The sequence below is a fragment of the Halichoeres trimaculatus genome, unplaced genomic scaffold, assembly GCF_033239565.1.
Source record: "Halichoeres trimaculatus isolate MK-OKI-2021-1 unplaced genomic scaffold, fHalTri1.1 fHalTri1_scaffold_23, whole genome shotgun sequence".
NCBI classification, from domain to species: Eukaryota; Metazoa; Chordata; class Actinopteri; order Labriformes; family Labridae; genus Halichoeres; species Halichoeres trimaculatus.
Genome location: NW_027437201.1, coordinates 9240283 through 9262833, shown reverse-complemented (window position 1 = coordinate 9262833; position 22551 = coordinate 9240283). Strand labels below are relative to the sequence as shown.

The window sequence follows — 22551 nt, the reverse complement described above, 5'->3', positions numbered from 1 at the left end:
TCAAGTCCAATCCATAATGGGAGACCACAGTACTGACAGTCTAAGTGAAGGAGGAGATTCCCTCTAGTGCTCCTTTCTCACCTCCTTACAGACACCTCCTCACTCTGCAGATTGACTTCTTCACTGTCACTCAAGGGATGTCCACTGCACCTTGAGAAGGAGCAGAGACACAGGAGATGGTTTTAAAGGATGTGAAGTTTAAGAATATCCTTAAACGCTGATGGGACACCAAAGAAGACAAATCCTGGAATTAAAAGTTTTTTTTTGTTTTTTTTAGTGCACACAGAGGAAGATCTCGTTGACTGAACATCCTGTTTCAGTCTTCAGTCAAAAAGTGTCATGTTTTGTGCTCAAGGAACTGCTGCTCTGGCTTTTTTACACAGTGTCCTTATAGTGACTGCACTGGTAAGTGTCCTCTTATTCTGGGTATTATAATGTGTAAACATGTTAGGTAAAGTTTGTTTTTCCTACAGAGACAGTCAAGTTTTTCAAAGAGATATAAAGTCAGTGACCAAACTAGGAAATACAAAAAAAATCTTGAGAAATCTGTGACAAAACAATCTGTAGATGATCCTATCTGACTTAAAAACAAAAACGCTCTCTCTCAGATGCTCTTTGACATAATCTAACCTGATTCTAAAGTGTGCGTTAGCAACTCTTTGCCCAGTGCTAACTTCAACAAAGGATGCTTCTTATATTCCATATTTAAACTTTTCACACTGCTGTATCATATCTGACACTTGACTTCAACCTTGAGTCAGAAATAACACGACTGCTGCACTTTTGGCCAAATATAGAAAACTTCATGTATCTGACACTCTCTTTGTAGCTGGATTCGGACAATAATTCATCTGGTTCTATGGGAATTTAGCCAACTTTTCACAAGGTACACCAAAGATTTCTCTGCATGTCTGCTATGAAAAGGGGGAAATTATAAATATATGTTACAATCAACCCTATAGTAAATTTTAAGAGGTTACAAAGGGTTAAATTAGATGCATAATTGGGCCTCCAGTATAATTGCAGCATAATGACAAGTAAATATAACTGTTTAAAAATCTGCTCATGTACAATAAGTGGATTTAGCACATTTTTTCACTGATGGATTTGGGCTTTAAAAAAAAGTTATAACTTTTTTTAAAACCAAACATTGATGCTCAGAAAAAGCAAACACTAATCAGGCTTAAACATCAAATGTAAAGGCTCAATTCCCCTGATAAAAAGTAGGATAATGGTCTTACTGCAACAAAGAAAATGGATATTGACCACCTACACCATCAAACCACCATGCGAGCTCAACTACAGCAGAGAAAACAGAACAAAAGCCCTCAGTCTTCAGTCTTCACCTGCAATCTGCCTCCATGAGCCCCGACCCCTTTAACCTTTCACCCACTGGAGCACGACCCTCCTGCATCTTCACCTCTTACCTTCAACCTCTTCATCTTCCCCTGGATCGATCCCCAGCTTCGTCTTCTGGCAGACTTACAACCTGCTGCTCAGTCAACCTGAAAATCACTTCCACTCAAAGCAGAGGCCTGAGAGTAAATTCAGTTATAAGACAAGCTAATAGTTTTCTCCCTCACAAACGTCTGTCACTGAAAAAAGCCTCCTGCACAAAGACAAGTGACAGACTGTGGCTTTAATTTGGCTGCAAGTCAATTCATATCTGATTGTGTGTTGTTGGGGAGCAGATGGAGAATTTGTTGCTGTAACACTTTTACATCTGCCATCCTGATCAATAACATGTAAAAACAAGACAAAGACTCTAAAACAAACACAGACATAGCCAGTATTACAAAGGCTTGCTGTGTTTCTATTGCTTCTAGCCAACTGTGTCCTCCACAAACAAGTCTCTGAACCCTGTGAAGCCTTAGCAATCAAATAGAGCCCTTGTATGTATTTCTCCTTGTTGTAGGCGCCAAAGGAGTTTTTGTCCTTGTTCAGGCAAAGATGCCCACAGTAAATGTGAATAGCGATTAATCGTGCAGGACTTGCATCTCTTTTGGGTTTACCATATCGGAAAATGGTCGGTGCCATACCCTCTCACATCCAGAGACAGCGAGCTTTGTCTCCATCCCCCAGTCGGCTCTTTCACCAAACACTGTACTAACCCCATCTACATGTACTATGTGCTGAGAACCTGCTCCTCTATGGTATCTGCGTTTACTGTCCTGCCCTCTTGTTGTACACTGTACAGTTTTATTTGTTCTGCAGTTTCCTGTAGCATTTCATCACAGAAGAACTGTATGGTGTCTACTCACACCTGTCCTCTGGAGTCAAACAGAGCTGATGTTCTTCTAGTGTTAATAGGAGGATAACCAATAACATTAAGAAATCTCATCTCACCAATCAGAAGCAGTCCTAGTGTCCATACATCACTCTAGGTGTACTTCAATCAAAATGAACACGATAACTAACTAACTAAAAATTATTATTATAATAATAATAATAATAATAATAATAATAATAATAATAATAATAATAATAATAATAATAATAATAATTATTATTATTATTATTATTATTATTATTATTATTATTATTATTATTATTATTATTTGTGTTGTTATTTATAGTAATAATAATAATAATAATAATAATAATAATAATAATAAATAAAAAGAAATAAAATAGAATAAATAAATATAAGAAATATGATAGCCTCAAGAAGCCACTTAAAGAACTGCATTTAGTTCATTTCTCAACATGAAGGATGACTCTCAGTTTATTATTCACCACTTTGGTCCAGATCAGAAACAGAATCACTCTACTGTCACTAAACCAAACAGTCTTTGGTATGTTTTTGAAACTTTTGAGTGTGAATGTGTTTCACATATCTCCAGTTTCTATAGGACATGTGTGTGATTTAAAATTTCAAAGGACCATGGCTGGATCACCATGAAACACTGCACAGACTTGCATCAGAAGATGATTCCCACACACTTCAACGTCCTCCTGACTTCTCACTGCAGTTCACAGCTCTATTTTTAATAAAATATCTTAGCAGACTCTTGGTTAGGTGCCATGGAAGTTGGATCAAACTTCAGCATTTCCCTTCAAATAAAAAAATGCATTAACTTTCATGATTCCCAGCAATACAGTCTTACATAACTGCTCGTATTACGACACAATTAGTTTTAACTCTTTGACTGTATATGTTAGTAAACGCAGCCTAAGAGTAAAACTAAATGATTTTTTGTAAGAACTGATTCCAAAAAATGTGGTGAAGTAAAAATTGATGTTTTTTTCTGACGTGTTGCACAACAGGAGTGAATAGTTGCATTAAATACCTGGATGCATTCAACGCCTAGTTTGACTAAGATGAGCTTTTAAGTTCACACATTGAGTTCATTGAGCTCAACAGCTAATTTACCCCTATAGTTGATTTTTTGTGTTGTGAATTGAACAAAAGAAGACAAAGCCATCTGTGTTACTTGAAGCTTTCTCTGGCATGGGTGAAGTAGTCGCGAGCACAAGGTTCTCACAGCTCAACACATCATTACTTATCGCACCCACACTCAACTATTTCACAACACCTGGAGGCAGCACATCAAATAGCCGACAGTGTTTGCAGTTGACAGATTGGCCGAGGAGGAAGGAGACTTTTGAGGGATTTTGATATGAAATGTTTGTATGAGGGTCACTTAAAGGATGAATGAATGGAGAGGAGGAATGAATTAGCTGCTGTTGAATGTGGCTCATGTCAAGTATAACAAGACAAATTTTACTGAAAATAAGACAATAAAATTTGATAAGGCTGGACACTTTTCACTGAAATCTTTAAAAAAATATATCTGAAGTTGTCCCTCAGGCTCATGTATCGAACACTATGTTGCATCTTTTTTTGTCATGGTCTTACCAATTTGTCGTCCCATTTTTATCTTCCAGATCGACTCTGATGATGTCATCACACGGGACGAGCAGATCTACGTGTTGATCGGGGCTCACGCCAAGTGTGAAAGAAGCATCAAGGCACAAACGGCTCTGGTTAAAGGTTTGGTTCGTCTGCTGTGACTGATAATGTACTTTTTAAAGATTTGTCTCAATCACCATGAATAGGAGTCTTTCATGGGTTCAGCGAATTTAAAACTCAAACACTGAATTATTACTCTTTGATTTATTTGGTCATTTTACATAATCTTTCCATAAATGAAAATATAAAATTTTTGTAAAATTAAATCTGGATTATCTGCAATAAAATCTCTTTGTTAGGGAAATGTATAGAGATGGTCTAAAAAACACAAGAGGTCAGCCAGTGCATATCTGTATCTTCAATCAGCACAGGAACAGTTTTTATTACACCAACTATTCATAGGATCAGATGTTACACTCCTCAAATATCCTGCTGGTCCATATCTCTGTTATCACATGGATGAATTCAAGGCCACACAATAGAATTACATTTTTCATTACAATTATGACGTAGATGCTGATGATGAGTTGCTACAGTGGTCTATTTTAGTCTGAAGGGAATGGAAAAGGCCCAAAGAAGAGCCATGATAAGTTTGTTTTTATGTAGAATTTTAGTCATCATCATGGAAGAGAGCACTCATATTGACTTTCAACAATGTATTAATATTACAGAATAGAAGCAAATGATTTCTGTTTCCACTGCAGCTACACTGAGGGAAAATGAAGTAACATGCTGGTCGATCAGACTTCACTGCCCCTGAAACTCTAAGAATCAGCATTTTAAATAAAAAGATCCATAAAGTAATTAATTTCAAAGTGCATACATTTAACAGAAAATAAAACCCAAAACCTTCAGCTTACAGTTGTTTTATCTTTCATGTGTGAAGAAGGTGAGTGCAACCCGGAGTGGGATGGGATCATCTGCTGGCCCCGGAGCAGAGCGAGTCAGCTGGTGTCCGTCCCCTGTCCTGAATACATCTATGACTTCAACCACAGAGGTATCAGAGCTGAGGAGACCGTTACAGGAGCTTCATTTGTTTGTTTACTTCTTAACTAACTGCATGTTCTTTGTGTCTCCTGTAACACAGGCCGCGCTTACCGACAGTGTGACCCATCAGGGAACTGGGAGCAGGTTCCCAGTATCAACCGCACCTGGGCCAACTACACCGAGTGTACCACATACTTGACCTCCAACCACAGGAGACAAGAAGAGGTATGTACAAATGTGTTTGCTTGGAAGAAAACATTGGTGTGTGATGTGTGTTCACTGGGCTGGTTGGATGTGTGTGTTTGGCATTAAGGGCCAATCCCAGTTGTCACTCTTCTCCTTGGTCTTCTGTTTTGAAGGCCAACATGCCTCGTAGAAACAGGACGCCACTTGATTTCCACCACGTCATCACCCCTAGTTTCTTGCTGTATGTCAAATATGTAACTTGACTTTCGAGAGTCACAACAAGCAAATGGGACCAATTTGGTGAAACAGCCCAAGAAAGTTGGGATACCCCTTCACTTGATGTGAACGCGTAAACCAAGAGCTAAGGGGTACAACTGGAATCAGCCCTAAGAGTCTTTTTCACAAGTTGTGACTGTTGAGGTCAAAACTTTTTGTAAATCATAAAAATCTGTTCGAAACTGAGACTTGACCCCAGAAGCATCTCCCTGCAAACTGTAAGCATGTTTTTGTTTTGTCCCAGAAGGTGTTTGAGAGGCTACATCTGATGTACACCGTTGGATACTCCATTTCTCTTGCATCATTGCTGGTCGCTGTCTTCATCCTCTGCTATTTCAAGTAACAAACAGAAACCTTTACCTTTCCTTTACATTTTGCAGATTTATAGAATGGCAAATATTATTTTTGTAACCTTAATAAGATCTTTAACCAATCCTCTTCTTTTCCTCTCCCTCCAGGCGTCTTCACTGCACACGTAATTATATCCACATTCACCTCTTCACCTCGTTCATCTGTCGAGCTGTCAGCATTTTTGTTAAGGACGCGGTGCTCTACAACATACCTGATGTCAGAAACGCTGAGCCTGAGTACACAGACCAGAAGCCTCATATGGTGATCCATTATTTTCAAACACTCCAAAACCTTCTCTTCTTGTTTATTGACAATTTTAAGTTATAACTCATTTTTCATTTAAAGAAATCTCAACTACAGGAGCTGGGATTGAACCCATGACCTTCTCTTTGAGAGATGATGACTCCACCGCTGTGCCACAGCTACTTCATGATACTAAATCCACAGAACACAAAGAAAGCAGTTGTATATCTTATCCAAACAACAGCCTTACAGCCAGTAAGACAGTTCGGCATAAAGAGTGGCCAGAGGGGAAACAGCCAGCCTCTCTGTCTAGAAGTCACAGAATAAACCAGAGGCTTTTCATTAGGTTGGACTTTGTTTGCTTTGTTCAACAAAGTGTACACTGGAAAAAAAAACTGAAATCTTATTAAGTGTTTTTGTCTTATTTTCTCTAGAAAATATTTTTTTAGACTTAATATGAGCCACATTCACCCAATCAGTCAGCCCTGAATTGCTTGTAACAAAAAAATCTAATGGAATAAGAGAAGAGTAACTTGCATTAAAATAATAATCTAGTTTCAAGCAAATTTTTGAGCAAATTTTTCTTGTTTTATTGGTAGATTATTTTCACTTGTTACAAACAATTCAGACCCAATTTTTGCCTTTAAATATTTTAAAACAAGACATTTTTCTGGACTTATCAGTTGAATGTGGCTCAAATCGAGTATAATGAGGCACTTTTTACTTAAGATAAGACAAAAACACTTGGTAAGATTTCTGTTTTTTTTTTTTTTTTTGCAGTGTGCAAACAGCATGAAGTACAACTTCAAGCAGTTTCTCTTCGATGCCAGACAACCACACCTTCCCCAACACAACAAAATCTCTAACTTTTACATCCAGCTTTCATTAGATATAAAAAAGAATAATAAACCATCCAACAATCTTTAAAAATTTTTGTCTCTCTTGAATACAGTTTGCACAATTTTTTCTGATTTTATCTGTTTTTTTTATATTTTCTCTAAATCTTTCTCTGTGTCCCCAGGCTGGCTGTAAAGTGGCTGTCACTTTCTTCCTTTACTTCCTGGCAACAAACCATTACTGGATCCTGGTGGAGGGGCTGTACCTACACAGTCTCATCTTCATGGCCTTCCTGTCTGACAAGAACTACCTCTGGGCGCTCACGATCATCGGCTGGGGTACGAAGCATCACACCAGATACTCTGTTAACATGATTCACAGCTTCAAAATGGATGTACAGTCCCTTAAACGTCTCAATTTGCTGATCTTAGGTGTTCCTGCCGTGTTTGTGTCTGTTTGGGTCAGCACCAGAGCATCGCTGGCCGACACACAGTGAGTCATGTGATACCTTAACGTGTCTAATATTTACACCTCTATCACTCTTTAACTCTCCTGTTTCTGCTCTCAGATGCTGGGACATCAGTGCAGGAAACCTGAAGTGGATCTACCAAGTTCCCATTCTGGCAGCCATTGTTGTAAGAGATTTTACATCTTGGTAAAAAAAGAAGACTGAAGAATATTTGTCACATTGACAGTCTTTTTAAATTCCTCTACATCTGCAGGTGAATTTTCTTCTGTTCCTCAACATAATACGAGTCCTGGCTTCAAAACTGTGGGAGACAAACACCGGTAAACTGGACCCTCGCCAGCAATATGGGTAACTCGTTTAGCCCTTTAAGAACCATAACCTTACAAAACTCACAGCAGCTCAAATCATTTATTTTCTGAGAAGGTCAAATGTCCCAAAAAATCTTGAAAATACTTTTGCAAAGATGAATTGATTGATCCATGTTATGTTGTTGTGCAGGAAGCTGCTGAAGTCCACATTAGTGCTGATGCCGTTGTTTGGAGTTCACTACATGGTTTTCATGGCTCTGCCTTACACTGAGGTGACCGGGCTGCTGTGGCAGGTGCAGATGCATTATGAGATGTTCTTCAATTCATCTCAGGTCAGTGAACACGTTGCATGTTGTGAAGATGAACTCAAGGTGTTTGACATATTTGGATATATAAATGTTGATAATGTACTTCATGCAATTTTTGCCGGCTTAAGAAGTGATCCAAATTCAGTAAAAAATTAATCCAAACTCATCATATTCTTAGAATTTGCAAATGTCAACACAGAGTTTTAATCCCTTATCTTTCTCAGGTGAACAAAGTCAGATTATAAACTACTAGCTATGAATAAATCCCAGCTCTTATTAGTCATCTAAAACATTTGGCTGGCCATTAACAACCTTAATTAACCTCTCTTCTAGATATATGCCTGGTCTTAATCCTTAATGCTAATTTTTAGCTTCCTCATCGAGTCACACAAGACTCACAAGCTGAGCCAAAGGCTAAAACATGAGCTTAACGCTAACACAGGGGCTAATCTGTTTGCGCTAATGTCCATTCCCACCCACATGCAGCAGAGTAAAAAGTTAAAAATATATATTTTTTGTCTCTTCAGGGCTTTTTTGTGGCGTTTATCTACTGTTTCTGCAATGGGGAGGTAACAATTCTTTAATGTAATAATGTTTGAAAAGGAACTTGTATAAAAATATGTATTGAAAAAGGAAACAGACTCTCTGTTTGTCTCCTTTCTGTTGACAGGTGCAGGCGGAGGTAAAGAAGGCGTGGTTAAGACGTAGCCTGACCCTGGACCTCAAACAGAAGGCAAGAATGACCAGCAGTGGTGGAGGAGGTAGCTGCTACTATGGCGGCATGATGTCTCACACCACGACCTACAGTGTTAGCTTATCTGCTGCCAATCCCAGAAACCCCTCCTTCACCTATGCTGGAGGTGGAGGGTCAGGCATCAAGCCGCCACGCCACGGCTCCTCACACTCACCACACAGCCTGCCTGGATGCATGCCCAGTAGTCCTGAAACCCTGAACCACAAACAGGAGCCGGTTGTGTGGAAACCTGGAGGGACAGAGTCTGGGGTTATTGCCCGTCACGCCAGAGCCAGCAAAGGGGATGATGGGTACAAAAGTCATGTAGTGTTTCTTGCACACGCTCGAGCAGCCGAAGAATCAGAGAGCAGTTCATCTGTTAAAGAGCTGGAGACCAACTTGTGACGAATGAGCAGGTGTTTGGATCAGGACATTCTGGAAGCAGTCGCTGTGACTCAGAGAGATAGAGTAGGCTGCCTTCCAATCAGAGGGTTGTTGGTTCAATCCTGAGCTCCTCCTTTCAACATGTTGATGCAGCTTTAAGCAAGATACTGAACCCAAACAGCTCTCAGAGGAATCATATACTTTTACATGGCTACTTCAGCACTGGAAAGGTTTGTGGCAGCGCATGTGAAAGAGTGACAGTGGCATGAAGAGTAGAGAACTAGAGGAGCTCAATTTGAATACAGTGTATCCTTACAGAAGAACAACATTTCTCAAGATGATGTCTAAAAGATTTCAGATTTTTAATTGGTTTGTAAATTTCCTCTTTTATTAAAAAAGTTCGCATCCTAAAATTATATATTAAAAATTTTGGTACATCAGCATCAAAAGTCCAGACATCAAGTCTAGACGCATCAAACTTTTCTCTGCCATCTTGTTTTTTTTTCTGTGCTGTCTCAGCCTGACAGGACCCCGAGGGTTGACAGACAACCCTTTCTCCCTTCACAGTCCAAAACCTCTGCTCCTCTCTCCGTGTGACCCCTGCCCTGAAAGTCCTCACGACACCGTCCAGAATTTCACACGCTCCCCCCCGTGGCTCAGTTTTACAGTTAAAGACTCCGGAGCTGGGCGATTGAGGTTTGAGTGACAAACCTGCAGCACAAGTCAGCAGTGTTCCCAAAGCAAACAGATGGGAAAATGTGTCTATAAATGTCTCAGGAGTGTTTGGGCGTCTGGAAAAGACACAAATGGTTTGTGTTTATAGGATTTGTACAGTGTAAGATAAGTCTGGTAATTTAATAAGGAGCTTGACTGAAGAGCTGAAGAATGTTGTTTTGGAAGAATAAAGTTAAACTGAACAACTCTAATGTGGGGCTTAAGAAAAAGTTCTTATTTCTTGTCAAAATTCATTCTTCAAATTAAAATTACGAGAAAAATTTGTAATTTCAGGCTAATATCTATTAGTACTTTTTTAAATTTAAGATCACTTTCAGGAAGTTGAAAAATCACAATTCAAAAATACTTCATTTGCTAAAATTTGTCTTCTTCCTTGCTTAAATGTATTCAGTTGACTTTTTAAAAAAGTTTGACAAACATACTCAGTCTATGAATTCAATTTTTTGACATACTGTCTTTAACAGTCCTGGAAATCGAGAGCTGAAATCTAACCTGGAGTTACTTGAGTGTAACATGAGACTTTCCAGGAAGGTTAAAGGGTTTAATCTTCATGTATATGTATAATCTCAACATGGGAAACACTGGAAGGCTTGATAAGGTGATCTGAAATGAGAGACAAGGTTAGTACAAATCAAAACTAAAACGCAAGACGTAAAATGAAGGAATCCATGAGAACAGACAGTTTTCAGGGATCTGAAATGCATGATTCAAGAAAGAGTTGAAGGCAAAGTTTTTGTTTTATGAATTGGACAAAACAAAGCAAACACTTATTTTCAAATACAACAATAAGTAGAGGTCAGGAGACATGACACTCTGCCCCCTGCTGCCAACTTTGAAACAGTGCAAGGAGAAAATGGTTTTCATCATAAGTCCATGTGTCAGTTACAATACTCTGGGTAAATAAATATGAAAAGAGAAATAAGCCATCTGGAGTGAATAAACAAATCATTAACAATCTTCACGTCCATTTTTTTAGTCTGTAAAGGTTGTTGTCCTCTAAATTTTTACATCATTTAAGCTGTTTTTGTATTTGGGGGCATCTGTGTTAAAACAGGAAGAATAAGATCAAACTTGTGTAACCACAAAAACTCCCCATAAAAAGCAGAAACTTTGCCCCATAATTTACAACTAAAAGATCAAACAAATTTACTTCATTCAAAGCTTCTTCATGAGCTTGGGCATATTACAATTATGATAAAACTACAGATTGAAACATAATTTACTCATGAGATTTCTCAAAACCACAAACAAGAAGCATCCAAACATATGGAGTAGCACAGACTCATGCATGAGTGATTTCCTCTCTGCCAAGACAAAAACAGAAAAAAAACCCAACCCCCCACTGAACACCGTGTGGTGGTAACCAGCTGTCAGCTCATTAGAGAGGGGAAGACTAGAGACCAAGGTGTCACATCTAATGACACTTCACAGTTAGGTCAGGCCAGGGATGTATAAAAGAAAGGAAGGGAAGGAGAAGTAATGAGGGAGCTGACTGGAAGCTGCAGCAGGAGGAAATGATCCAGGAAGATGACTGTGATGCTGCTGGTGTAGATGATATCACCCTGACTGTAATGTAAAAGCTTTATCCATAAGCTTATGTTGTACGAGGAATACATCCGTAAGAGCCCCAGTGTTTGACCACAGTGCTCTGAGCAAACAGCTCATAGATCCATGTATTTTGTAAGAGAAAACATGGATTGAGATGAACCAAAAATACAAATTAAAAATGATGCAATTCCGTATCCTAATTTCTGTGCTCTGGCTTCTCTCCATTTTCTGAATTTCATAACCTATGAGACAAAAAACAATACAGTATCTTGTCTCCTTGTTACTTAAGTTTAGATTTTTTTTGTAGGATAAAAAAACACTATACATTGAGAAATGTTGTTAGTACTTTATACCAACTGTGGCCAGTAAAGGTGCCCAAGGGTGACCTGGCCCCTATTCAAATCTGATTGTCATCTCCAGCTGCCGCCCTGAAAACGATAGTGATGGTTGACACTTCTCAGTGCATTTAGATTCTGCACATTTTCTATCGTGTCAATGCACATATTTTATGCCACCCATGCATATTTTTGTGCCACTAGTGGGCCACACTGGTGAATAAAGTCTTTACATGCGCCTGAATCTCCAACTAATTCTAGACTGAAAGTATTAAAACCTCACCTATTAGACTTCAGGTCAGGTTCCTCTCATCCTGTGGTGTTCAAAGCAGGAAATACAGAATATATTAGTTTTCAGTGCCTCAAATGGCAAGATATGAGTTCATTATTGTACAATAAAAATAAAATAAAATAAAATAAAATAAAATAAAATAAATGAATAAAAACCAATATATAAATAAAACAAAAACTAATAAATAAATAAAAAAAATTATAAGTCCTGAAAACCTGTACTCTCATTAAGTACCTATGTCAGGCAGGCCACCGAGGTGATTCGTCATGTTCACTGTGCGTGATGAGAGCTGATCCAGTGACGTCATGATGAAGTCAAGAGTAGGCGGAGAAAGCGGGTGAGAGAGTGTGTGTATTCTGTGTGTGTAGATGTAATCCAGCCCTCCTCTCTAAACCGGAGAAGCCAAGTAATAAACACACACCATTCCCATCCTGCATGTCCGGGGTGTCTGGTGTCTCCACCCTGAGACGAAGCTCCTCTGCGGACTGACGGAGGCTCTAATGCGGGCAGGCAGCATCCCCCTCTCTCGGTCGTCCAGAGGAAGTGAATGAGGAGGGCCGGTGGCCGAAAGGGAGGGGTCCTTTGATATCAGGACTGGCTCCTTGATGGAGCCCGGCTGTGTGCAGGCAGCGATGGCCATGGGAGATGTCTCGAAAAAAGCGTCGACTCGGAATGTGGCGGTGGAGCGAAAAAACCTCATCACGGTCTGCAGGTCAGTGGGAGCCGTGTTTGTCTCATTCCATCTTAGAGGCAGTGCTGATACCTTAAATGATACTTACATTATAAGTTATAATGAAATACTGTGTCTGCTTTATGACAACGAACTGGTCCAGCTGTTTTTTTCCCCTGTAAATGTAAAGGGAGTCTGACATATTTTGACATCGACGCTGACGTCATACCCATAATAAGTCATTTTTTTAACGAATTCTTTATCGTCACTTGGCCTGCACCCACATGAAGCCCGTATGTACATGGACGACCTTTAATATCAAATATGAAATGTACCTTTAAGACTGAAAACCGACGTATAGACTTGCCTCTCTGTGAGAGTTTAGCCGTGTCATCTTTGTCATTATGATTTATTTTCTCCTCCTTGATGGCGTGGTTGCTATGACGACAACCTTCCGAGGGGCAAGGACTAGCTGTCACCCCAGGGACTCAGGGCAGGGAAGCAGTATCAGGCATGTACTCCAAGGCCTGATTGGACTGAATATGGGATTCAGACTGAAGCTTGTTCTTAAATGCCCTCTGATGGAGCACAGAGCTCACAGCCTGCAGTGGGATACATGCTCCATGCATGGTTTTATAGTCAAGTGCCAACACAAACTGTAATAAGGCCTGTTAATCTGATGAGGGGATTCGGACGGTAAGCAGTTATCCTTGTACAGGAAGAGGTGATGACAAAAGTAGAGCCATAGAGACTGTGGATAATTCGGACCTCTGTACTGAACGCTACAACAGAATTAGTTATCCAATAAATATGATCAACATTGAATCATCTTTCAGGCCTCCCAGCTGTGTTGGTTTACTGTCCCTCTAACAATAACTTTTCTAAACTAAAATGTCATGAAAACGGACTGTAATGCTAAAGCTGTTGAATAAAAACAGGTGACAGGTTTGGCTAGCAACTAACAAGTAAACATAGTATAACATTTTTAATCTAAAGAGTCTAAAATGTCACTCAGAGATTGGTGGAGACCAAAACCAAGGCTAGGAATGAATGAAATTATCAGCTGTTGGAAAACAAATTCATGATTATGTTTATGTAGTTCCATTGACTGTTTTCAAGCATCTTTTCAATCTTAAAAAGTTTATTTATCAAAGTTGTGAATGTTGTCTCCAAACGATAAGGAAATATGAACACTTGATCTTTCCATATTATTTTGATGCTGTACATGGCTGCTTTAAAAAGCAAAAACAAAAAAGGAAAAACTTTGGCGTGAAGGAGCTTTAAAGTGATTAATTTAATTTGTTTACACAGTCATGCAACTGGGCTTGGCAATGAACCACACCCAGCATCTACTTTAAATTAGATTATACCCTCAATGTAAAAATGATCAATGACAGCACTTAAACAGGCTGTCAGTTTTTATCTCTGATTAACAGTTCACATTAACATTCAATCTGGTCGTTTGCATTTATTTTTAAGCAGTTTATGTAAACACTAGCTTTCAGGATTGCTCCATCTCTGAGTAAGCTGCTTTTTTCTGCCAAGACTCAAAGTGCTGTAGTCAATGTCACTTTGGAAATATAATTAAAAGACGTCAAACATTGATTCAGTGGTTCTTTTTTGAGCTCCAGTAAATGTTACCATTCTACCATCCAGGCAGTCATATTTTCTGAAAAGTAATTTAAAAAAAAACAAAAAACATCCTTATCCAAAATGTTTTGCCGTTTATATATGTGAGTAAAACAGCACCTCTGCTTTGCCACTGACAATCCTATCTGGGTCATGTCACGTCCCTGCTGTCTGTAATACAGTGATCACACGGGGGACTTTGCTCGTTTTGAGGATAGTCAGCCAATTATTGTCCAGTATCTGGCCACAGTCAGAGCATCTCAATGAGACATTGTTTATTTGGAACAATAGGGAGCAAAGTCAGTTGCTTCTTTGGCCTGAGCAAGGCTAGGCATTGCCTTTCAGAGCCACAAACTCTGAGCAAACTCACAGTAATACGTTACAGGTTTTGGCTCCTGAATCACATTCTGTCTGATTCAGGAGCCCATAAAAGCATGGCTGATATCCCTTTGAAATAATTCCTTTCCGTCTTCTGCAGGGACCCTGTTTGATTGGTTTTATATGCCCATATGGCTCTTTTCACCCCCACAGCAGAGTTTGGCAGGTGGTCTGCAGCAAATAGTCCTGCTAAATTATTTAGTCTCCAGGAAATATTTAGGAGTGGTCATTTCTGGAGAAGGTGAATGTAGCCTGAGATAAACTTAACACAGCTTGAGAGGGTTTTAAAGGTCTCTGGCTGTGTGTGTGTTGTAGACTCCATTTAAGAAGTCCAACAAACATTATAATAATGGCACCCAGAGGATAAATCTTTGCAGACTCTTCTTGCTTCTTGTTGAGTTCCAAAAAGATTGTAGGTTTTAATTGACTGACCACACAAATAGCAACTAAGTTTCGGCCATATACACAGAATTAATATCTGATTTTTCACAGCTGATACAGTACTTCTACAAAATATTCTGTCAAAATGAATTGGAATAATCTCTGAATTATTTCATTGAGCAAGTACATTAAACATTATATTTCATCATCTGGCCAGGCTAAATGTTAGCATGCCAACACACCTAGCTAAGAAAGTGAGCCTGGTCAGATAATAGGCTTTACATCACCTTGTTGGGTTCATCTGTAGCTCTTACTTTAAACACATTAAGAGATTAATTCAGGCTATCTTGCAGTCTAATTAGTCAAAGAAAAGAGGGTTTTCTGATTCAACAACATAACTATTGAGGATTTGCTACAGGAAGAAGAAGCTGTGGGATCTGCTCCCATGGCACTATGTTCCTACATTTCTGGGACGTTTTCAAAATTAGGTCTTGTGTTCCTGTATTTCCATTCAGTTTAAGCCCTATCCTCCCACAAATTTTTGGAAGCACTGAATAATAAGTAAATGAGTGAATGAATATGTGATTTTATTTTGACCAGCAGCAGAAATTGTCACAATCATAATCATTACAAGAAAAAATAAATAGGTTGATTGGAAAAGGTTTTGGTTGAAGCAGAGCTCATAAATACTGAACCCTTGATTTTTTTTTTTAAATCTTAAAAATATAGGAAGGCTGTGGGAACATAGACGTGCTCTGGAAGCTGTTGGGAAGGTATATCTAAATATCAAGTTGAGGCAATAGTTCACTGAACCTTTTACTCAGGGAAATTACACGACTGTTGTAGCTTTTTTATCTCTTTAATGTAACTTCTAAAATGTTTATGTCACCAGCACAAAACCAGCTTCAAGCTTCTTTGCAGTGACACTCCTAGCATGCTAGCAAAGTGAATCATCAGCAGCGATCTATACAGGGGTTTATCAGTGACATCGTATCACATGCTGTTCAGTAAGAAGTTAATTGAGCTTCCTAAAAGTACCATAAATGCCGCTCACAGGACACGAGAGGCTTCAGGCTTGATGCTTTCAACAACAGTTTGCTCACTCAAAGTGTGAATGTGGGCAGAAATCTGCATCAACAATAGAAACAGCTACATATGGATTGAGCATATGTGTTTAAAACCTGTTTTCTGACTTACTTGCCCCAGTTCTTTATTTCACAGGTTGTTTTTTGAGGGGGCTTACATCATCCTCCCGTGTTAATGAAAAGACTTTCTCAGCAACTAATGCAATCTTATTTTTCAAGTAGAGAGTCCCAAAAGGCTAATTATACAATATGTACATGGCGTTCCTCCTGTACTGTAAACTAAAACAAAGACTCCATTAATCTCCCTGACTCCCATGACATCTTCGTTAATGGCAGCCAAACTCTGTTAAAATCGTCACTTTCTCTTTCTTAGGTTTTCTGTTAAGACGCTATTAGAGAAGTACACAGCTGAGCCCATTGATGATTCATCAGAGGAGTTCATCAATTTTGCAGCCATCCTGGAGCACATCCTCAGCCATCGCTTCAAAGGTGATGAATCTCAGAGGAAACTGTTTGGGAGAGACTGCATGTGATGAGAACTTAAAGTTACATCAACGATCAATTGAGTCAAACATTAAAAGAAAGATATTTCAGGGGTAGACCAGAGCGCAAACAGCACCCTGTGTTTACATATGAATGCAGCATGAAATATAATATATAAAGTGTACTAGCTTCATATATCCCTGTTACTATCTCTCTCTAGGCTCAGGGAGCTGGTTTGATGGTCAGAGGAGTTTTTGGGACTACATCCGTCTGGCCTGTGCTAAGGTTCCCAACAGCTGCATCAGCAGCATTGAGAGTATGGAGAACATTAGCACATCACGAGCCAAGGCAAGTCCTCCATTATTTCAAGACTAATGCTGGAAAACTGACAAATTTTATCAGAAGGTTGAATGCACAAAATCTGTCAAATGTCATTTTGATCACTTTGAAATTTCTCAATTTTTTTTACCTTAAAATTTGCTTTTTTGCATCTGGCATTTCGACATTTTTCCATAATACTGATTGCCCTAGTTTTCCTGTGAACATGAACTGCAGACATAAAATGACTCAAACAAATTAGAAATGTCAGATTTTGAAGAAATACTTGTTTTTTTATGTGAAACTGTATTAGAGCTACGACTTTCGCGTTCAAAATCTTTTTAAAACAACAATTAAATAAAGTAGTGACTGCATCAAACAGTCAGAAAAGACTGGGATTGTGCTCTCAGCTCTGTAGAAGAGCTAGTTTTAGCAGCCTCAACCTCAGGCAGCAGTGTCCAAATGAGTGTTCTGCATCATTCTGTTTATTTTTCTTAAAGTGACAACAGAAAATAAAATTCATAACCTCTGGTAACTTCTCTAGGGGCGGGCCTGGATGAGAGTGGCCCTGATGGAGAAGAGGCTGTCTGAATACATTGCTACAGCTCTTAGAGACAGCAGAACAACCAGGTGTGTAACTCTACACTCATTTTAAACAGATTTCATCACACTTTATTGACTAACTCCTAATCTGTCTGTGTCTTTTTTCTGCTTCAGGAGGTTTTATGCAGAAGGAGCTATTGTATTGAGAGAGGAGGCCACGGTCTTAACAGGGATGCTCATAGGTCTTGGAGCCATAGACTTCAGGTGCTGAGTCCTGATACACTGAAACATTTTGTCTCTCTCGTATTTTGCTTGATGTCAGAAGCTCTCATGTTTTATGTGTTTTTCTCCCCTCAGTTTTTGTCTGAAGGGAGAGGCCTTTGATGGGAAATCCTCTGCTGTGATTGACTATACGCCGTACTTGAAATTCACACAAAGGTATGTTCAGTAGCACTGCAAAGGGAGGTCTGTAAAGTTAACCTCCACACTTCAATAGTTTGTTTTTAATAAACACTCACAAACAGTAAGATGGTTATATATATTACAGATGCTAGCATAATAAATGTCTTCACTACTGCCTCTGCAAAGCATCAGCTGGATACTTTACCTCCTTAAACAAAACTAACACAGCTGTAATGAATAAAAATGTCTCTCCTAGCAAAGAATGCTCAAAAATTGAGCAGAAAAGATGATATGAGGTAAATTATCATGTGACAATAGCTCATAACAACTTTGTCTTGCTAGCTTAGTGTGAAACATCCGCACTTAGTTTTATCCCATTTTACAATCTTATGATGACATTTTCTAAGATTAATAATCAAGACCAAACACTTGCTGGACTCATACCTGAAAGGAAGCATTTTTATGCTTCAGTTTCTGTGTCACTGTGATGGATGCCTCACTCCAGGCTGGTCTGCAGAGCTAAGCTAATAATTGCTCAGCTGGTGTCGAGGTGGATAGATTGTTTCGTGTTCTTTTCTTTCTCTTTTTGTTTTTTGTTCAGTGTGATGAGAGTTCTTAAATCACATCCATGCAGGGTTTTAGTGAAAAAAAACTTGATATTTAAGAATGAATAGGAGGGACACACTGCACCCATTGGGGATGGTGAGGACCATGCTATCAGAAGCTGTTACCTTTTAACATGCAGTAGAAATAGTTTCCACCTGCTGTTGGATTTTTGCTTTACGCGTACCCTACACCTATTTCTGCTGTTGTGCTCCTTTGTTTGGTTTAGGTGGGCAGCAGACCCTCCTGGATGCTAATGCATCTCTGTTACTGTCTGTTTTTGGACACAGGCCTCCAGGATGACTTGAAAGCTAGTTGAAAACAGAATGAATCTATCACTTAAACATCGTCAATGATTATTTGGAGCGGCAGTTCTTTTATGATTTACCATAATGTCACTGTCAAAAATGACATTTTGATGTATAACTTCTATTTCAGCTATGATTATCTAAGTGACGATGATGACAGGCGTAGCGTTGACAGCAGCACGAGTGATGACAGCGTCCCAGAGCATCCTTACATCCCCTTGGTCACGGATGATGAGAGCTGGAGCACTAAGTGTCGCAAGATGGAGCAGAGGTTCAAGATTGTCAATGCTCAAAAGGTTTGCAGCTATTGATGTACTGCTTCTTTTTAACATACCTATAGTCTTAAATTTTTGGAAGATGTTAATGGGCATCAGCGGCTTGTATGCTTTCTTGGAGGAAGTCGAATGTATAGTTTCAGATACAACTGAAACATCTCATAGATGAATATCTCAAACAGCGAGCAGCATCAAGCTGAGCCTGGTGTTATGAAGAGTATGAAATGAAAAATATATTACAGCTATCCTGTATACTTTGTTTCTCAGTTTGAGGTTTCTTATGATATTACACGTCCATTTTATCTGTTTCCTTTTCTAGTCTTTGTGCCAAAGCAAACAAATGCCAGCTGATATTAGTTTTACTGGATTTCAGTTCTAGATGAGACACTTATTGGATATGCTGAATATTTTATTTAAGTTGTAAGAGTCAAGAGGCAGAGGTTTTACTGCATGAAGTAAAGAAAAGGGAGTGGGCAAGCCTAATGATTTACACCAGTTTCCCGAGGTGGGTAGTGGGTACAATCTCGAGCTGTGTTGTGCATTTTCAGGGTTATCTCGAGGAGCTTGTAAGACTGCGTGAGTCCCAGCTGAAGAACACTGAAACTGAGAACAAGAAGCTGAAGGCCCGACTGGAGGAGCTACAGAACCACAGCCAGCAGGAGAAGAAAGACCTGGAGGCCATAGTGCTGGAGCTTCAGGAACAACTGTGAGTGATTTATACACATGAAAAGATCTGAAATACACACACTACTCTGTACAAATATTAGCACTGCATATTACAGGAGAGAAATTTCAACCCTGAAAGCCACTGAGTTTTGCTTTGATAGGTTTGGTTAACAGTTTTGAAGACTTCCTGACTGATTATGTTATGTAACGTGTTTTCTAGGACCAGTCTGATTCCATGTGACTCCAGCCACCTTGCTAAGAACCTTTCAATCCCTTTGGTCAACCAGTGGCCAACACTGCAGCCTTATAATGAGCAAGATGACATCAAGCTGTTTCGCAGGTTTGTCTGTGCATTGTTACATGGTTTTGGACTGAATGCAAACAGTCAAAACCATTAGAGATCATCAGAAGCTGAAACCAATTGAAACCAAAGTGCCTACGCATTTGTTGGAAAATAAATTCTCTAGCTCTGGAAGTCAATTTTACCTGTCTGTAATGACCCACTCTATTTTTCTCAACTGTATATACCTGAACCACTGAAATAGATTGAATACGTTCTGAATTTTTGTTTAGAAATCAACTCTATAAATGAAACGCTTTTATTTCTGCTGCAGTGTTTGGTACTGGGAGGCTCTTAATTTTGTTTTGGTAACTGTCATTAAATGTTTACATGTAGGAGAAGTTTCCCCAGCACTGAACTGCTGTCTGTGGAGATCAGCTTGGATTCAGACTCCCAGAGGACTGACGGGAAACAGAACGGAGGAGCCTGGTGCACAGGTGAGTTGTATCACATTGTATCAAACCGTGTTTTGGTTATAATGTGAGCAGAAACCTGAATTAATGTTTTACATGTTTGTTATGTCACTCCAGAAAAGGACTACACCCCCTCCATGATGGGCCTTTGTGGGTCCTTGGCCTCACTCCCAAGTTGCAAGTCTCTTGCTAGCCTCAAGTCCAGTGAGTGTCTGGTTAACATCAGCACAGAAAACAGTCCTGCCCTGTCACCCAGCTAGAGGGCGCCAAAGAAACACTGCCAACCCACCCGACAGAGACAATTCAACATGAACACACAAAAACCTACTTTTGGTAGGCGCTCTGATAAGACCCTTTTGTGACTCCCTTTACGCTCTGAATCCTGCTCTCTCCAAATACCCCTTTTAAGACTTTGTGAAGAGGAAGCTCCATGTCTGGGACTGTTCAGCAAAGATGCAGGAAAAGCTGCTGTACTGCCTGTTGGTCTCTTTCAGATTCACAGTCCTTTACTGTCTTTACATTATTAAGCCTCCTAGAGTACAAACAAATGGATCAAGTATGACCTCCCATAAGTCACAATGCTTGTTTTTGTGCAATTACAGTCATGTATCTGTACTGGTTACATTCATCCAAACTCATTGTAGGGTTGTTCTGTATGTACTTGTCCGTTTGTTTGTGTCTTATCAGTCTGTCAGTGTATCTTATTCTGCCTGTTGCATAGTACTGGCAGCGCAGGATGGATGAGCTGTAATTACCTTTTGGGAAAAGAAACAATGTTTTCCATACTATATCACACTATTATAAGAGAGATAAAAAAGAGAGTCCAGACAGTTTTATGATGAGGATTATTTAAGATAAACAAATACAGAATGGTTGGCATTGGGCTTTATTCAGTTATAAAGTAGGGTAGGTTCAGAATTAAGGATGTAACATTAAAGACATGTCAGACCAAGGTTTGCAGAGTCTATACAATGTGAACATAAGAAACACGAGTTAAATCTAATGCATACACGTGCAAATTGCATTGGTACTATGCAGAATGAATGTTTCATTGTCTTTTTTACAGACCTTGCTTGGTTGTGTAGTTTGAAGAGGAGAGAAATAATGAATGTGAAACATGGGTATGAGTGTTTTTGTTAGTTATTGCCTTTTTTCACTTTTCTTACAATGTGTTCTTTTTATGTTATAATTGACTTCTTGACAAACCTAATTCTGTTATTTACCATCATTAAAATTACAATCTCATGCAGTTTCAACAGTTGGGTTACATTGTGTGTTTTAAAATTGCAATAAATTTGCCCTTTTTTGAAAACATCAGTGCTGATATGGTATGGCCACTTTTTTTTTTCTTGTTGTTAATTATTCTCTTTGGCAGATTTGTCAGTCCATCTCCGTTTTGGTTCGGCATTAAACTTTTTTTAATTGTAATATTTTGTCATTTCTGTTTCTCAAAGGATGTATACTTGCTCACATTACCAGTTACACTACCGGCTTTGTAATTTGTCTTTAAGATGGCTAAGGATAAATTATCCAGGAAACAGAAAATTATATTCATCAGATAAAAACTGAATTTCTCAAACTTTATTGTATTTCTACTCCTGAGTTCACATGCTTTGCAAACTAGCTACCTGCCAAACCAGGCAAACATCAGCAGCTTAAAGTCTGCTACATTGTAATTGTAAGCATGTTAGCATGCTAACACCAGCACTTAGCTTCACCGTAGCACACAACCTTCAAATGGCTGCAGACTCACTCTGAGTCCTGACTGGCTAATGGTGCCCAGATGGCTGTAGTACTGGGACTGTCAGTTGATCTACTGTGGGCATCACCAGACACAGCTAGATAATTGGATAACTGAGACATTTGGTGAGGGCCCTTCCTTTCTTTATTGGGACATTTCATTCTTATTCCTTTTGAAACTACATACCAACAAAACCATACATCCCCATCGTCTGTTGCTCATATTAGCACAGAATTATAATAGCAAATGCTAACATTAGCAATATGACAGTGACTGGGAATGGGCTTGTGAGCAGACTTTTACTCTTTTTTTTTCCATAGCCACGTCTCTTCATTGACTATTGTGTTTCTAAATGACAAGATTTTGGAAACATTTGGATCCCCTGAATTTATTTTATGACATGTTTGTGTT

At 39.1% G+C, this 22551-nt stretch overlaps 2 protein-coding genes across 4 annotated transcripts; both read left to right on the top strand.

Annotated features, from left to right (window-relative positions):
• Positions 1-278: 278 nt before the first annotated feature.
• pth3r (parathyroid hormone 3 receptor) lies at positions 279-9712 on the top strand. Of its 2 annotated transcripts, none has more exons than XM_074663316.1 (13): positions 279-405; positions 3889-3994; positions 4800-4910; positions 5001-5125; positions 5610-5701; positions 5821-5974; positions 6978-7131; positions 7225-7285; positions 7362-7428; positions 7516-7610; positions 7761-7902; positions 8406-8447; positions 8549-9712. In XM_074663316.1, the coding sequence occupies exons 1-13, from the start codon at positions 340-342 to the stop codon at positions 9014-9016; spliced, it is 1683 nt and encodes a 560-aa protein (XP_074519417.1). In that variant the 5' UTR covers positions 279-339; the 3' UTR covers positions 9017-9712. The 2 variants fall into 2 exon arrangements, with proteins under 2 accessions (XP_074519417.1, XP_074519416.1); XM_074663315.1 differs by having other exon boundaries at positions 5607-5701.
• Positions 9713-12205: 2493 nt separating this feature from the next.
• On the top strand, positions 12206-21827 carry rundc3ab (RUN domain containing 3Ab). 2 transcript variants are annotated; one of them, XM_074662486.1, is made up of 11 exons: positions 12207-12617; positions 16422-16537; positions 16752-16879; positions 17394-17479; positions 17567-17656; positions 17750-17830; positions 18836-19001; positions 19529-19686; positions 19867-19986; positions 20323-20423; positions 20517-21827. In XM_074662486.1, exons 1-11 carry the CDS (start codon positions 12511-12513, stop codon positions 20657-20659), a joined length of 1296 nt encoding a protein of 431 aa, XP_074518587.1. In that variant the 5' UTR covers positions 12207-12510; the 3' UTR covers positions 20660-21827. The 2 variants fall into 2 exon arrangements, with proteins under 2 accessions (XP_074518588.1, XP_074518587.1); XM_074662487.1 differs by lacking the exon at positions 19867-19986 and having other exon boundaries at positions 12206-12617.
• Positions 21828-22551: the final 724 nt, after the last annotated feature.

Bases quoted from the DNA above. Each gene is read 5' to 3' on its own strand.
- pth3r (XM_074663315.1), top strand. From the start codon at position 340: ATGTTTTGTGCTCAAGGAACTGCTGCTCTGGCTTTTTTACACAGTGTC. The intron at 5,975-6,977 runs GTGATCCATTAT...CTGTGTCCCCAG, and splicing joins CAGACCAGAAGCCTCATATG to GCTGGCTGTAAAGTGGCTGT. The intron at 7,286-7,361 runs GTGAGTCATGTG...TTCTGCTCTCAG, and splicing joins GCATCGCTGGCCGACACACA to ATGCTGGGACATCAGTGCAG.
- rundc3ab (XM_074662486.1), top strand. From the start codon at position 12,511: ATGGAGCCCGGCTGTGTGCAGGCAGCGATGGCCATGGGAGATGTCTCG. The intron at 16,538-16,751 runs GTGATGAATCTC...ATCTCTCTCTAG, and splicing joins CCTCAGCCATCGCTTCAAAG to GCTCAGGGAGCTGGTTTGAT. The intron at 17,657-17,749 runs GTGCTGAGTCCT...TTCTCCCCTCAG, and splicing joins CTTGGAGCCATAGACTTCAG to TTTTTGTCTGAAGGGAGAGG.